The sequence below is a fragment of the Elephas maximus genome, chromosome 12, assembly GCF_024166365.1.
Source record: "Elephas maximus indicus isolate mEleMax1 chromosome 12, mEleMax1 primary haplotype, whole genome shotgun sequence".
NCBI lineage: Eukaryota > Metazoa > Chordata > Mammalia > Proboscidea > Elephantidae > Elephas > Elephas maximus.
In genome coordinates this window covers 43,029,107-43,042,301 of record NC_064830.1, presented here as the reverse complement: position 1 = coordinate 43,042,301, position 13,195 = coordinate 43,029,107, and the positions used below count along the sequence as shown (strand labels likewise).

General features: G+C 53.1%; 1 protein-coding gene across 17 annotated transcripts in view; it reads left to right on the top strand.

Annotated features, from left to right (window-relative positions):
- DNMT3A (DNA methyltransferase 3 alpha) overlaps positions 1-13,195 on the top strand; it is a 130,035-nt gene that overhangs the window by 97,987 nt on the left and 18,853 nt on the right. For 15 of the 17 annotated variants that reach the window (XM_049902559.1, XM_049902566.1, XM_049902565.1 and 12 more), the window contains 10 exons: positions 7,299-7,514; positions 7,781-7,939; positions 8,374-8,481; positions 8,794-8,950; positions 9,292-9,441; positions 9,549-9,593; positions 10,380-10,459; positions 11,091-11,203; positions 11,415-11,598; positions 11,865-11,949. In XM_049902559.1, coding sequence (XP_049758516.1) covers positions 7,299-7,514; positions 7,781-7,939; positions 8,374-8,481; positions 8,794-8,950; positions 9,292-9,441; positions 9,549-9,593; positions 10,380-10,459; positions 11,091-11,203; positions 11,415-11,598; positions 11,865-11,949 — 1,297 coding nt within the window. Of the gene's footprint in view, positions 1-2,722; positions 2,796-4,178; positions 5,905-7,298; positions 7,515-7,780; positions 7,940-8,373; positions 8,482-8,793; positions 8,951-9,291; positions 9,442-9,548; positions 9,594-10,379; positions 10,460-11,090; positions 11,204-11,414; positions 11,599-11,864; positions 11,950-13,195 lie in introns of those variants that run through there. The other 2 variants (XM_049902572.1, XM_049902571.1) reach the window with 2 other exon arrangements.

Here is a 13,195-nt window from a genome sequence, read left to right as displayed (position 1 = left end):
TTTTTTTTAATATGCTAAGGCATCTTCACTATCTGAAGAAGTCCTAAAACACAGTGTAGAGTTTAAAGTGTTTAGCCATGTTTAATGGAAAAGATGTCAGAGATGAGAGTGTTTGAAAACTGCTGCTAAGCCATAATCAGAAACTTCATTTTGAGGAGGCCTGGGGTGAGGTATGGAGGGGTCACAGTGGCCCACTGATGCTGAGAGGTATCAGTGAGAGAAGGCTAAGCAGGTCATTATTACATTCCTTAAGGGTTGGGCACAGGTAAGAGTTAGTGTAAAATTCAGAGCTTTTCATCTCTGCTTGGGGATCACCTGGAAAATTATACAAAGCAGTTACTTGATGGGTTGAAAAATGGATTGGAGCTGAACAGTGTTTGTGTTTTTTGGAATGGCTCGTTTTCCTTGATATATGGATACTGGGGAAAACTTTGAACCCCCCAAGTATGACTTGGAGAAGGCTCTCTGACTTAGAGCCCTCCTCCCTCTTTAAGGCTTGCTTGCTCTGATGGTCTCCAGAAGGGATGGTGGGTTCTCTTCACGACATTGTGACCAGTGTCTTAGCTTCATTAAACCAGCACCTGTTCCAGCTGGTATGTCCCAGCTGAATATGGCTGGGAGGCGGGCACCTTAAGAGATGCTGGTTTTCCAGGGCCTGTGAGGGCAGATGTCATCACTCTTGTTTTGCAGATGAGAAAACATATTTCCTGAGGTTAAGTGGCTTGTTCAAGGTCACCATGGTGGATTTAGAACCTAAATCCAGGTCTTCTGTCAAGCGCCACTAACCAAACAGCCCTCTACTACTGGGAGCTCTTCCAATTCTTACCAACTGAAACCAGGCAAATCTTTCTAAATACCCATTTATCTAGTCAGAAAACCTGAAGCTATTCTTCACTGACACACCTGACTTCTTCCCATTATTCAGTCTGTGCCCCATAGCTTTAGCTGTATTGGGGGGAGGGGGAAGCAAGGGGTTTCCTCCTTCCTCAGCCTAACCTATCTTACATTATCCTACCCATGTGACCTCGTTCCAGATTCAGTTCATCCTCCAGGCCCAAGCTCTGCGCCACAATGACCTTCCTAACCACAGTTATCGTTCATATCCCCCATCTTGGTTGTCTGCCCGTTCTGCTTAGTATTTGTTATCCTTCCATGTTTGTTTTCCAATTATCTTCTCCCCCCCTTTTTTAATTGTACTTTGGATGGTTTACAGAACTAGCCTCTCATTAAACAATTAGTACACATGTTGTTTTGTGACATTGGTTACCAACCCCATGCTTGACATGTTAGCACTCTTCCCTTCTCGCCCTTGGGTTCCCTATTACCAGCTTTGCTGTCCCCTCCTGACTTCTAGTCCTTGCCCCTGGGCTGGTGTGCCCCTTTAGTCTTGTTTTGTTTTATGGGCCTGTCTAATCTTTGGCTGAAGGGTGAACCTCAGGAGTGACTTCTTTACTGAGCTAAAGGGTCAATTATCTTTTCATATCTTTTAAAGTCTTCTTGAATCCCTCAACTCCTTGAGGGCAAGCCTACACATTCTTCTTTATCTGATGCTACAACCAACCAAGTGTAGACCAGTGAGTGGAGGGTGTGTGTGTGTCTGTGTGTTGGTGGGGAGTGAAGGGGGTGTGTGTGTGTTGGAGGTGGGGAGTGAAGGGGGTGTGTGTGTGTTGGAGGTGGGGAGTGGAGGGTGTGTGTGTGTGTGTGTGTGTGTGTGTGTTTTGGGGGTGGGGAGGTGCCGCTGCAAGGAGGAGGGAGCTAGAAATGGCTGAGGCTGCACCTAGAGGCTCCAGGAAAAAGTAATGTGGTTTTCTTGAGCCTTAGATATTTGTTCCTGGGAATGAAAGAATTGCTGTACTTTTGCACTAGCGCCCCCACTCTCCCAGCCCTGCAAACAGGAAAAAGGAGAAATCCAAAGACGACCCAGAGTGACCCAGGGGATCCCGAGACTTGCCAGGAAGACGTTTCCAAACCCTCAACTCCTCGAGCCATCCATTTTAAGGTCCCCCCTTTCTATCCACCTGTGGTGTGAAGAGGAGAGGCCTCCTCCTCCAACAGTTCTTCTGGAGCTCTCCCAACTTCTGTGCCGGCGCCTTCTGGCCATTTCCGCATTGAGTTTTCCTACAGCTTCCTTGGTCTCTTCTCTCATCTGTAAGCCCTTTTTGGGTTGTGCTTCCTGGAGACTCACTTTTAACAACTTTCTCCTGGCTCTCCCAGACCGTCGGGACACGCCCATTTTCTTTTGCCCGGGGCTGCTGGTTCTCTTAGGGCTCCCAGTTTACCTCCGCGGCTAGGGAGCAGCCCCTTCCTCGGCTCCCCGCAAACTACCAGCCTCGCCCCCCAGCTCCGCGCTAATCTCTTCCAGAGTTGGGGAGAAGGGGGAAGGGAAGGCGCCTTTCCCGGGAGGAGGGGTGGGCGCTCCCTCCAGCCTGGCAGGGGCGGGGCCCTGGGAACGGGCGGAGGCCCAGCCTCGCCCCCAGGCCCCAGCGCCGGCCCGCGCCCCCTCGGACCGGAGGAGAGGGGCTGGCCCACTGCCAGCGTCTGAGAGCCGGCCCCCTCCCCCGGCCCTCTCGCAGCCAACCAGGCACTCCAGCGGGGCCCACGTGACCTGGAGTTCTAGACAAAGAAAATGTTCAATCCCTCCCCCCCACCTCCCCCCTCCCCCTCTCTCTGGCCCCCTCCGCCCCCAGCCCCATCGCCCCCTTCCCCTCCCCCCAGACGGGCAGCTACTTACAGAGCTTCAGGGCCAGGGCTCACACCTGAGCAGGACCACAGAGGGGCTGCACCTGGCCTTATGGGTAGGTTCCTGGACTGAGCCCTGGGGAGACTGGGGGCGGGGGAGGCGGCGAGGGCCGGTGGGAGGTTCTCTGGGCTGGCTGTAGCCCTCTGGGTTTGAAAAGAGTGAAGTATGCGTCCCTGGGCCGCAGGAGCTGGGGTTTCTGCCTGGGCTGAGTTTGGGAGATGCTGAGTTAGTGCTGTCCCACGTACTCACTTCTCAGGAGCCCTGAGGCCCCACTCCTCACTGGGCTCAAGTGGAACCTGGCGTTTTAGGGGTTCAGGAAGAGGAGACCCAGGCGTGTGAGCCTGGGGCAGTGGTAAATGAAGGCTTGGGGGAGCAGCAGCCCTGGGCAGAGTGGAGCTGGTAGACCAGAAGTTGGTTTGGGAGCAGCGTTTTTGTTGGGCTGGCGGGCAGATGGGTTGTTGGCATTTTCTTGTTGACCTGTGTTCCTGGCTGGTGGGCCACGCTGTCCACAGGGCTGTGCCAACCCAGCAGCCTCTTGAGATGGATAGCTTCCTCTCTTGCGTTTTCCTAGGAGCCACCGGGCAGGCAGTCAGAAGGGGCTGGGGGAGCAGCGGTACCCTCACATCAGTGGGTGCTGGGGGGCTGACTGATGCCAGCCCAGGATAGTTCTGGACTGAAAGCCCCAGTGTGGGGGGTCTATGTGGGGCTGGGGGCAGTGGTGCTCAGGCTTCTGACCTTTGGAACGGGAAGTGGGCCCCGTCGCAGAGGGAGGTGGAGGTGGGACAGCAGTCTGAGCAGAAGGAATTGGATGGGGTGCAGGCGTGTAGTTGAGCGGGTAGGTCCAGCCACAGGGGAGAGTGGCTGTTCCCAGTGGCTTTCCCAGACTGGGCAAACTCCAGATGCAGCCTCTTCCTGGAGCCCAGTGTAGTGGGGTGGTGTAGGGTCTCCTCCTACTCCTGCCCAATCTCTGACGCCCTCTCAGGGGTTGGGAAGCGGGTCCAAGGTAAAAGGCCCGAAGCTGCGTGACCTCCTAAACTGGGGACCGGAGCCTTTAGCCAAAATGTGAGGACCCTAGAGTTAACCCTTCTGCCCTATTGTTTGCCTAGGGAGGAGGGTTGGGGTGAAAATGGATGGAGTCAAGGATGCATTCCCCGAACTGCCCAAGGCAGAGTATTCTAATGAGCCCCTCCCCCACACAGCCACTGTCTCTTTCCCTCCTGCCTCCCGCTGCTCCCCACCCCCTTCTTTCCCCTTCCTCCTCCGCCAGCCCAAACCATGCTGGGTGCGTGTTCTCCTGCACCTAGTGGGTTGAGAGTGCTTAACAGCTATCAGCAGCAGCATCTGACAAGCTGGGGGAAGTTGTGGGGGAAGAGTAATGTTCAGGAACTCACCGTGGAGGGGTTGAGAAGAGACAAAGGGGCTGTGGGGGAGTAGGGGGGGCTGTGTCAGGCACGACTCCTAGACCTAGGGAGCCTGCAGAGGAGCCCACCCACTGCTACTTGCTGTGGAAGACCCCTTTTTCCTTCCTGCCCTCTGCCACCTGCATACTCTGTGCTGACTGAGGGGTCTCGTCACCCCTGGGAACAGGGCCTTTGGGTCATCAAGGCAACACCCTGGTCTGAGTTGGATCAGCGGCCCATGACTGAGGTTTGAGGAGGCATGGGGGAAGGAAGGCAGCAGACAGCCAGGCGAGGCGTTGATTTGAGAGTAGTGACTCGTGCTGGGGTGGTAGCTGCTGCAGCTGATGAGCCCAGGAAAGGGGGCGGCTTGGAGGAGAAGAAAACCCCCCTCCCGGAGGATTGAGTCCATGCTCTGGTACACCTTCTGGTGGGAGGAGGTGATAGATAGCTGAGAGTAGGACAGGGAAGGCAAAGCCCTGGCCAGGTGAGAGTGGGAAGAGGGAGGGAGGAGCAATTGCTCTCAGTCTTCCACCCCCGGGACCCACCAGGCGTACTTTCCCAGCTGTTGGTGGGCTGGGGGCAAAGGATGCATTATCCCATTTTAGAATTTGTTGAGTCAGAGAAAGAACTAGGACTCCCATCCTCAGTGTCTGAGGAATCACCACAAGAAACGGCTTTCGTCTGTGGCCAGGAGGCAAAGACTTAAGATTGGACGAAATAAAATGAATGAATCTACAAGACATTATACTGATTGGATAATATAATAAAAACTAAAACCAAACTCGTTGCCGTTGAATTGCTTCCAACCCATAGCGACTTTATAGGATAGAGTAGAGCTGCCGCATAGTTTCCAAGGCTGTAACCTTTATGGAAGCAGACTGCCACATCTTTCTCTGTAGAGCAGCTGGTGGGTTTGAGCTACTGACCCTTCAGTTAACAGCCAAGTGTTTAACCAGTGCACTGCCAGGGCTCCTGGATATTATAATACTTAATTTGGGACCCTTGGATCTGGGAGCCGAATGACAGGCTTTGGAAAAGTCCTTGGAATCCGTGATACATCACATTCCTAAACAGGTCAGAAAAGGTTACCAGAAATCCTTTAGTTCAAGCACCATTTTACGTTGGAGAAACTAAAAAAAAAAAACTGTCTACTCCTAAAGGGAGCCCTGGTGGCACAGTGGTTAACGTGCTTGGCTGCTAACCAAAAGGTCGATTCAAACCCACAGCTGCTCCACAGGAGAAAGATGTGGCAGTCTGCATCCGTAAAGATTACAGCCTTTGAAACCCTATGGGGCAGTTGTACTGTGTCCTATAGGGTCACTGTGAGTCGGAGTCGACTCTGCGGCAATGGGAATGTCTGCTCCTGACTAGCTGCCGGGCTAAGACAGGTATGTAAATGCTCTGACTAGTTTAGAATTCCCTCTTATACTCTTATATTGCCTTCTTTTTTTTTTTTTAATAGTTCAGTTTTTATTTGAATGTGATACAAAAGGGATTTAGTCAAAAAGACCGAAGTCCATGTCATCATTGGATGCCTCAGATTCTTTTCTTTGCTTCTACTTTCTCCTCAGCTGGGGCAGCAGTAGTGGAGGGCCCAGGTCCGCCAGCCCTACATTGCCTGTGAGGCTCCCGTGATGACGTTAGCCAGGGCCTTTGCAAACAAGCCAGGCCAGAAAGACTCAACAGTTAAAGCTGGCTGCTGTGATAAGAGCATTGATCTCCTCCTCCATGACTGTCACCAGGTTGAGGGCTGAGTAGATGCAGGTGAGCTTGGAAACGGAGGCCATGGTGCTGGCAAGTGCTGGGCTGGTGACTGCCCGGCAGTGCTACTCGCCCGATGAAGTGAGGGCCTCACCCCAGCGTGGCCTGAGCTTCCTCAGAAGGACCAAGCACTTTAGCAGCAGTTGAGGAAAGGCCCAAGTTACTTTCTCATATTCTGTTTTTTAAACCTAGGGGATAGCTTTGTATTCACTCCTTGATGCTCTTGGGGAAAGCTTCGTGTTGAAGATGGGATTTTCTTTCTCTGAACCTGGCATGGTGGAAACTCTTAAAATTGGAGGGCTATGTGTCGTAGATTCAGTAAGTGGGGTGAGATTAGGCTGGATGGTTCTCAGAGCTAAATATCAAGGCTTTCATTCTTTGTAGGGTGACAGAGATCCTGGAGCAGATTTTGAAAGGAATGGGTATACAGACCGGTGCCTGAAAGGGGAGCGAGATGTGGTGAAAGGGCAGTCTTTCCAATTGGGAGAATAACTAGGGTTTGGATTATTGTTGGTGGGATGGCAGAGAGGATGTTGTTGTTGGGCGCCGTCAAATTGTTTGAACTCATAGTGACCTCATGTTACAGAGTAGAACTATCCTACAGAGTTTTCTAGGCTTTTATCGTTAGGGGAGCAGATTGCCAGGTCTTTCATCTGAGGAGCCGCTGGGTGGGTTTGAACCGCCTACCTTTCAGTTAGCGAGCGATTAACTGTTGTGCCCTCAGGGATCCTTTCATAAATAATTGTGTATGGATCTAAAAGGTGCACATAGAAAGAAACAGAATGTACATTGGCTGTAATCCATGAGAACTCTAGAATGGTGTCTGAACAGGCGGGCTCTTATGGAGCTATCTATAGTGTTTGAGCAGATGGGAAAGGAGACATGCTCTTTAAACCCAGTGCTGTGAGTTTCATCATCAGTAGACATTACAAAACTGGAATTGTGGTCTGGAAGCCGAGAGTCGAAGCGGCTGATTGCCCAGGAAAATTGTGGAGAAGGGAGGATCCAATTATTGATTGGGAAGTCAGATAGGAGAGGTCGGTGTCAAGATCTGTGCCTAAACAATGAATGGCTGAATAGAATTAACCTTGCCATTGCAGAAGGGGGACAGCTGGTGAGGTAGAGGAGGATCAGACCAGGGAGGGAGATTTCCTAAGAGGCAGAAGGGAAGGCTAGAATTGAGCCTACTGATCTGAGTTCACTGCTCAACATCAAATCTTATAGTTCCTGTGGGCAAGCCAGTTGGGTTAATGAGGGTAGGACTCTGCTCTCCAGCTCTTTACCTTCCATCACCGTTCCCACAAACAGACTGAGAAGAACGTCCCCTCCTCACAATATCAGGTGGCCTTGCTAATTCCTGGAGAGGTCAAGGTAACTCTTGTTCCTTGTCTCCCCAGGCCGAGAAGAAAGCCAAGGTAATTGCAGTAATGAATGCTGTAGAAGAAAACCAGGGATCCGGGGACTCTCAGAAGGTGGAGGAGGCCAGCCCTCCTGCTGTGCAGCAGCCCACTGACCCCGCATCCCCTACTGTGGCCACCACACCTGAACCTGTGGGGGCTGATGCCGGGGACAAGAATGTCACCAAAGCAGCTGATGATGAACCAGAGTACGAGGTGAGCGGCTGGCTTGTTCGTACCCTGTCCAGCTCTCTCTTGGGCCTTTCCACTGCCAAATCCTTACTCCACCTCCCACTGGCTGCCTTCTGCACCAGACCCCAAGCGTCTTCATCCCTTCAGTTTTGCTCAGTCTTGGTCCGTTCAGATGGAGCTTCCTCCTGGCTGTCCTGACCCTCAGATGCCCAGGGCTGGGGTTGCCATGGGGGCGGGGTGGCAGGGCCTACTGACCACCATGTAATAATTTCTGCTCCCTGGGGCTCCAGGATGGCCGGGGCTTTGGCATTGGGGAGCTCGTGTGGGGAAAACTGCGGGGCTTCTCCTGGTGGCCAGGCCGCATTGTGTCTTGGTGGATGACGGGCCGGAGCCGAGCAGCTGAAGGCACCCGTTGGGTCATGTGGTTCGGAGATGGCAAGTTCTCGGTGGTGAGTTGTGGGGTTTGACGGCTGCCTTTGAGTGAAAGAGACCTTGGTCTCAGGGGCTGTGGTTTTGGCTGGGGCACAGTCTGGCACTGGGGTGGTGGAAGTGGGCTGTGCTCCCCACCCTGTCTGTGCATGAAGGGGAGAAGTCTTGGCAATAATTAGGTTGCACCCATAGCGTAGAGAGCTAGGATGCCGAGTTTTTGCCTTCCAGGAGCCCATCCCCCAGAATTTCCTTTCCTATTTCCATTTGGGTTCTCCCCTACAGTTAGTTTGGACTCCTGTTTTGCATCATGTAATTATTTATCGATGCATCTGGTTCCCTCAAGGGCAGAGACTAAGTCCTAAAGCTCCCAACCCCTAATAACTGCTGGGCACGAGATGGGTGTGTGGTGACTGTGGAAGGAGGAGCAAACGAGGGCCCTGGGTTGTCCCTCCAGGTGTGTGTTGAGAAGCTGATGCCGCTAAGCTCCTTCTGCAGTGCGTTCCACCAGGCCACCTACAACAAGCAGCCCATGTACCGCAAGGCCATTTACGAAGTTCTGCAGGTGAGTGCCCTCCCAGGAGCTTAGATAACAAGGACCACTAGGTGGCCTGGAAGCTGGTGCACAGAGGTTAGGCCTGGGCAGTGGGTCTGCCTGAGAGGCCCTTTGACGGTGACTCCCTTTCTCCCCACCTGCCTGACCCTTCCTACACTGCCTCCTCAGATGCTCTCCTCCCAAGTCCCCCGCCCCTGCCCTACACCTTCTCCCACCTTTTATCTGTGCCCACCTTTGCTACTCTCTCAGACCTAGCCTTGAGTCTGACTGTTTGCCCTCCAGCCTGTCCTGACACCCCCTTCCTAATGTGTTGCCCTCCAGGTGGCCAGCAGCCGTGCAGGGAAGCTGTTCCCGGCATGCCATGACAACGACGAGAGCGACACAGCCAAGGCTGTGGAGGTGCAGAACAAACAGATGATTGAATGGGCACTTGGGGGCTTCCAGCCCTCTGGCCCCAAGGGTCTGGAGCCACCAGAAGGTAAGTGCAGAGTCCCAGCCCAGCTTTCTGGGACCTCTGCCAGCCAGGCAGAGCCAGGCCAGGGCTAGGAAAGCCACGCTTGGGGACAGCATCCCAGCCCCTCTGGGAGGACCCAGTGGTAATGGCGCAGTCTCCCTCTTCCTGGGGCCAGGGTGGAGACAGTGCCGCTCCGGAACCCCAGAACGTTCCGCTCCCATTGGCTTGCTGGAACCAGAGAGTTGGGAGCTAGGAACAAGTTGGGGACCATTCCGTACCCCATTGTAGGTAGAATAGAGGAGGAGGGAGCTAGGATTCCTTTTCAGCCTGTACCCATGACCTTGTCACTTGCTCTCCTGATGCAGAGGAGAAGAATCCCTACAAAGAAGTTTACACAGACATGTGGGTTGAACCTGAGGCAGCTGCCTACGCACCACCCCCACCAGCCAAAAAGCCCCGAAAGAGCACAACCGAGAAGCCCAAGGTCAAGGAGATCATTGATGAACGCACAAGAGGTAGTTGGCCTGGCTCTGGAGACAGTGGCACGGGGAGTCCGGCATTCACAGGAGTGGGTGTGGCCTTCACGGCCTCCTCTGATACTCGGCTTTCCTCCCCTCTACAGAGCGGCTGGTATATGAGGTGCGGCAAAAGTGCCGGAACATCGAGGGTGAGTTGTGACGGGACAGCTGGGCATTGACCCACCTGGGGCTTGAATGACCTGGTGCTCCTAGGACAGGCAGAACTTAACTCCTAGCATGCTGCCTGCCTCCGAGTGGGACAGGTACTTAGGAAGGCTTGAATCATAGGGAACAAGGATCCCAGCAACATTGTTACTCAGTGTCTCGGGATCTGTCTTGCATGGCCCTCCACCGCCAGCCCACTGCACACACATGCCCATCTTTCTGGTCCCACATTTCTGCCATCCTGTCTCTGGCCTCAGCTGAGTGTTAGGGTGTGGGACACCCAGTGAGTCAGAGAAGGTTAGTTCCCTCTTGGATTTGACTGAACTTGCCTGTAGATGACCTTTTGGGCCTTTTACCTGTTTTCACCCTTTCTCATCCAGTGGTCATAAAGCTTCCCATGTTTGGTCTTCCTTGGCCTAGTGATGTGTGTTATTCCTAGGGCCCTCTCAGGGCCAGGAAGGATTTGGGGCAAGGGAGCAGGACTTGAGGACCGCCCCAGGAATGCCTCCAGAGTAACCCAGAGCCAGCCCTGCTCTCACTGGCGTGCTTCTGTCCCTCTTCCTGGGCGTTGGCATTGCTGCTCTAAGAAATGAACAAGCTTCTGAGATTGGGGCTGTGGCACCCCCTGCCCCATGGGGCACTCTCCCTGGCCCCTCTCTGCCTTATTTTTTAGCTGCTTCTCAGCATGCCTCTTTTGTGGTTCTCCTGGAGTTAGGCTTTGGCCTGAGAGGTCCCTCCATGATACCCACTCCACACACTCTGCTTTTCAGACATTTGCATCTCTTGTGGGAGCCTCAACGTTACCCTGGAACACCCTCTGTTCATTGGAGGAATGTGCCAAAATTGCAAGGTAGGGGCTCACCCAGCAGAGCTGTAGTTGAATGCACCCCTCAGCGCCTAGCCCGCTGCACCACCTCGCCTCTGTGGGCTTGGTGTAGGTGTGACATTGACTTGAAGGTTTACTCTCCAAGTAGAGAGCCCTGGGATAAAATGGAGCCTTGGTGTTCTGGGTTTTGATCTGCTGTTAACTTTATTTTCCTTTGAAGCATTCTTTCCCTCTCTGAAGCCCATTCTAATCCCCAGATGTGGGCTGGGGGCAGGGCTCACAGTGTCGCAGGCACTAGTGTAAAGGAGCTGGGTGGGAGAGGACAGGCTGGCTGACTGATGACTGGCTGTGCCCTTGGAGCCCCGGGAGGGACTGCAGCAGGGGACAACATGGGGTGCAGTTCCCTCCCTGGCCTGCCATTCTGCCCCTGTCTGGCTCTGCCCACTGCAGCGGGTCAGGAGGTGTTGTTTCCCTTCCCGGATCTGTGGTTTGAGCCTGAGCCTGGCAGGACGGCGTGATGGGGTCACATGCCCAAGGCTATGCCAGGGTCCTGCAGTGAGAGCCCCGCAGGCTAGGGTTCAAAGCCTGCCTTCCCCTGGCTCTGTTCATGCCCTGCCCTGTGTCCTGAGCTCCCTGTTCCCCCGCTCCTCTCTAGAACTGCTTCCTGGAGTGTGCGTACCAGTACGACGACGATGGCTATCAGTCCTACTGCACCATCTGCTGCGGGGGGCGTGAGGTGCTCATGTGTGGGAACAACAACTGCTGCAGGTGAGGGTCCCCGCCCAGACCGCATCCACCCCCCATCCTGGGCTGGCACCAGGACTCTATCATGCCTGTCCCTGCCCTTCTTGGGCTTCGGGGCACTCTGCCTGGGGCCCCCAGCTCTGCTGTGGACTGAGTGCTTTCATTCTGGGTAGCTCACCTCATCCTTCCCGGGCAGGGGCTGAGAGTCCCCCTGCTACACTGGGCTTCCTTCCAGGTGCTTTTGCGTGGAGTGTGTGGATCTCTTGGTGGGGCCGGGGGCTGCCCAGGCAGCTATTAAGGAAGACCCCTGGAACTGCTACATGTGTGGGCACAAGGGCACCTACGGGCTGTTGCGGCGGCGGGACGACTGGCCCTCTCGGCTCCAGATGTTCTTCGCCAACAACCACGACCAGGAATTTGTGAGTGCTGGGGCCAAGGCTTGTATTCTCCTTACCCCCCACCAGCTAGAGCCAAGGGCAGACTTGTGCTGAGGCTCTGCTCCTGAAAGAGCTTCAGTTGCTCATGTGATCCTGGGAGAGGAGGAGAAAGAAGCTTCTGAGCAGGATGTAGGGTTGTGCGGGTCTAGAAGCCTGAAGGTGCATGTTGATGGCTGGGGCCAGCCCAGGGTGTGGCTCTGTAGAACAACCCTCAGAGTGTTGACCTAGCCTGTTGTGTCACTGCTTAGGACCCTCCGAAGGTTTACCCACCCGTCCCAGCTGAGAAGAGGAAGCCCATCCGGGTGCTGTCCCTGTTCGATGGAATTGCTACAGGTGAGAGTGGCGCAGGCCCAGAAAGGCCTGGCACCCTCCTCCTCGGGTATGGTAGCTCTGCCCCAGGGGTGTGTGTGTTTAACCTCGGTAGACAACAGCAGTTAACACTGTAACTGTTAAAATAGTAGCACAAAGAGGATGCTTTTGTGTTAAAAGAAAAAGATCATGGGATGTGGTCAAAAAGAAAATGAATGGGCAACTAGCATGTACAGTGGGCTCTCTCCTTATGAAGGAGATTCTACAGCAGGGACTTATTAGAGATTAATTGAAAATTCTAACAGAGCCTCCATGGAGCCCACTGCTGACAGATTGAGTGATCAAAACAAAAACATACGTAGGTCTGTGGTGGTTTGATTATAAGTCACAGGTATTCATAAAGCAAACTATGAACAGAATAGTCTAAGGAATAATACTTAACTCATCTGTGATCTCACAGTTAATATTCTGGTGTCCTTTAGATTGTTTTCTCTCTCTCTCTCTCTCTCTCTGTGTGTGTAATCATACACATACAGAAAAGACAGTAAATGCTTACCGTTCTGTAAGTTGCCTTTTCAGTTATCTGTTATGACTACATTTTCAGTAAATGCTTTCTATTTTGTAACTTGCCTTTTCATTTATTACACTGGCTATTTTATTTCTACAATCTGCATAGGATTCTGTTGAGTGAAAGTCTTTTTTATTTTAACTCACTGAGTGGCGCAAATAGTGTGTGCTGGACTACAAGCCAAAGGTTGGCGGTTCAGACCCACCCAGAGGCACCTTGGAAGACAGGCCTGGAGATCTGCTTCTGAAAGGTCACAGCCTTGAAAACCCTGTGAGGCAGTTCTACTCTGCGCACATGGGGTCACCATGAGTTAGAATTAGACGACAACTAATAGCAACAACAACCCCTTATTAGATTGAGTGATGTTTTTTCATTATTATAAGCAATGTTGGGATAAATGTCCTTATACGTGCATCTTTACATACTTAAACCACTATCTCCTTAGGAAAAACCCTTACTTTTTTTCTTACGGCTCTTGGCACTGCCAGGAAGGTTATACTGACATACCTCCACCCTTTTGCGCTTTCCCAGCCTGAGGGTCCATTTTCTCACACCTTGAGCTTCACTAGAGCCCCCAGTTTTGAGAGGGAAACTTGTCTTCATCTCGCCAGAGGGAGGCAGGCAGTCTGAGCCTGGGGACCTTGGCCAAAGGGTGAGGATGGGGCTGGCATACCAGGCCAAAACATTTGTTCTCAGCTCAAG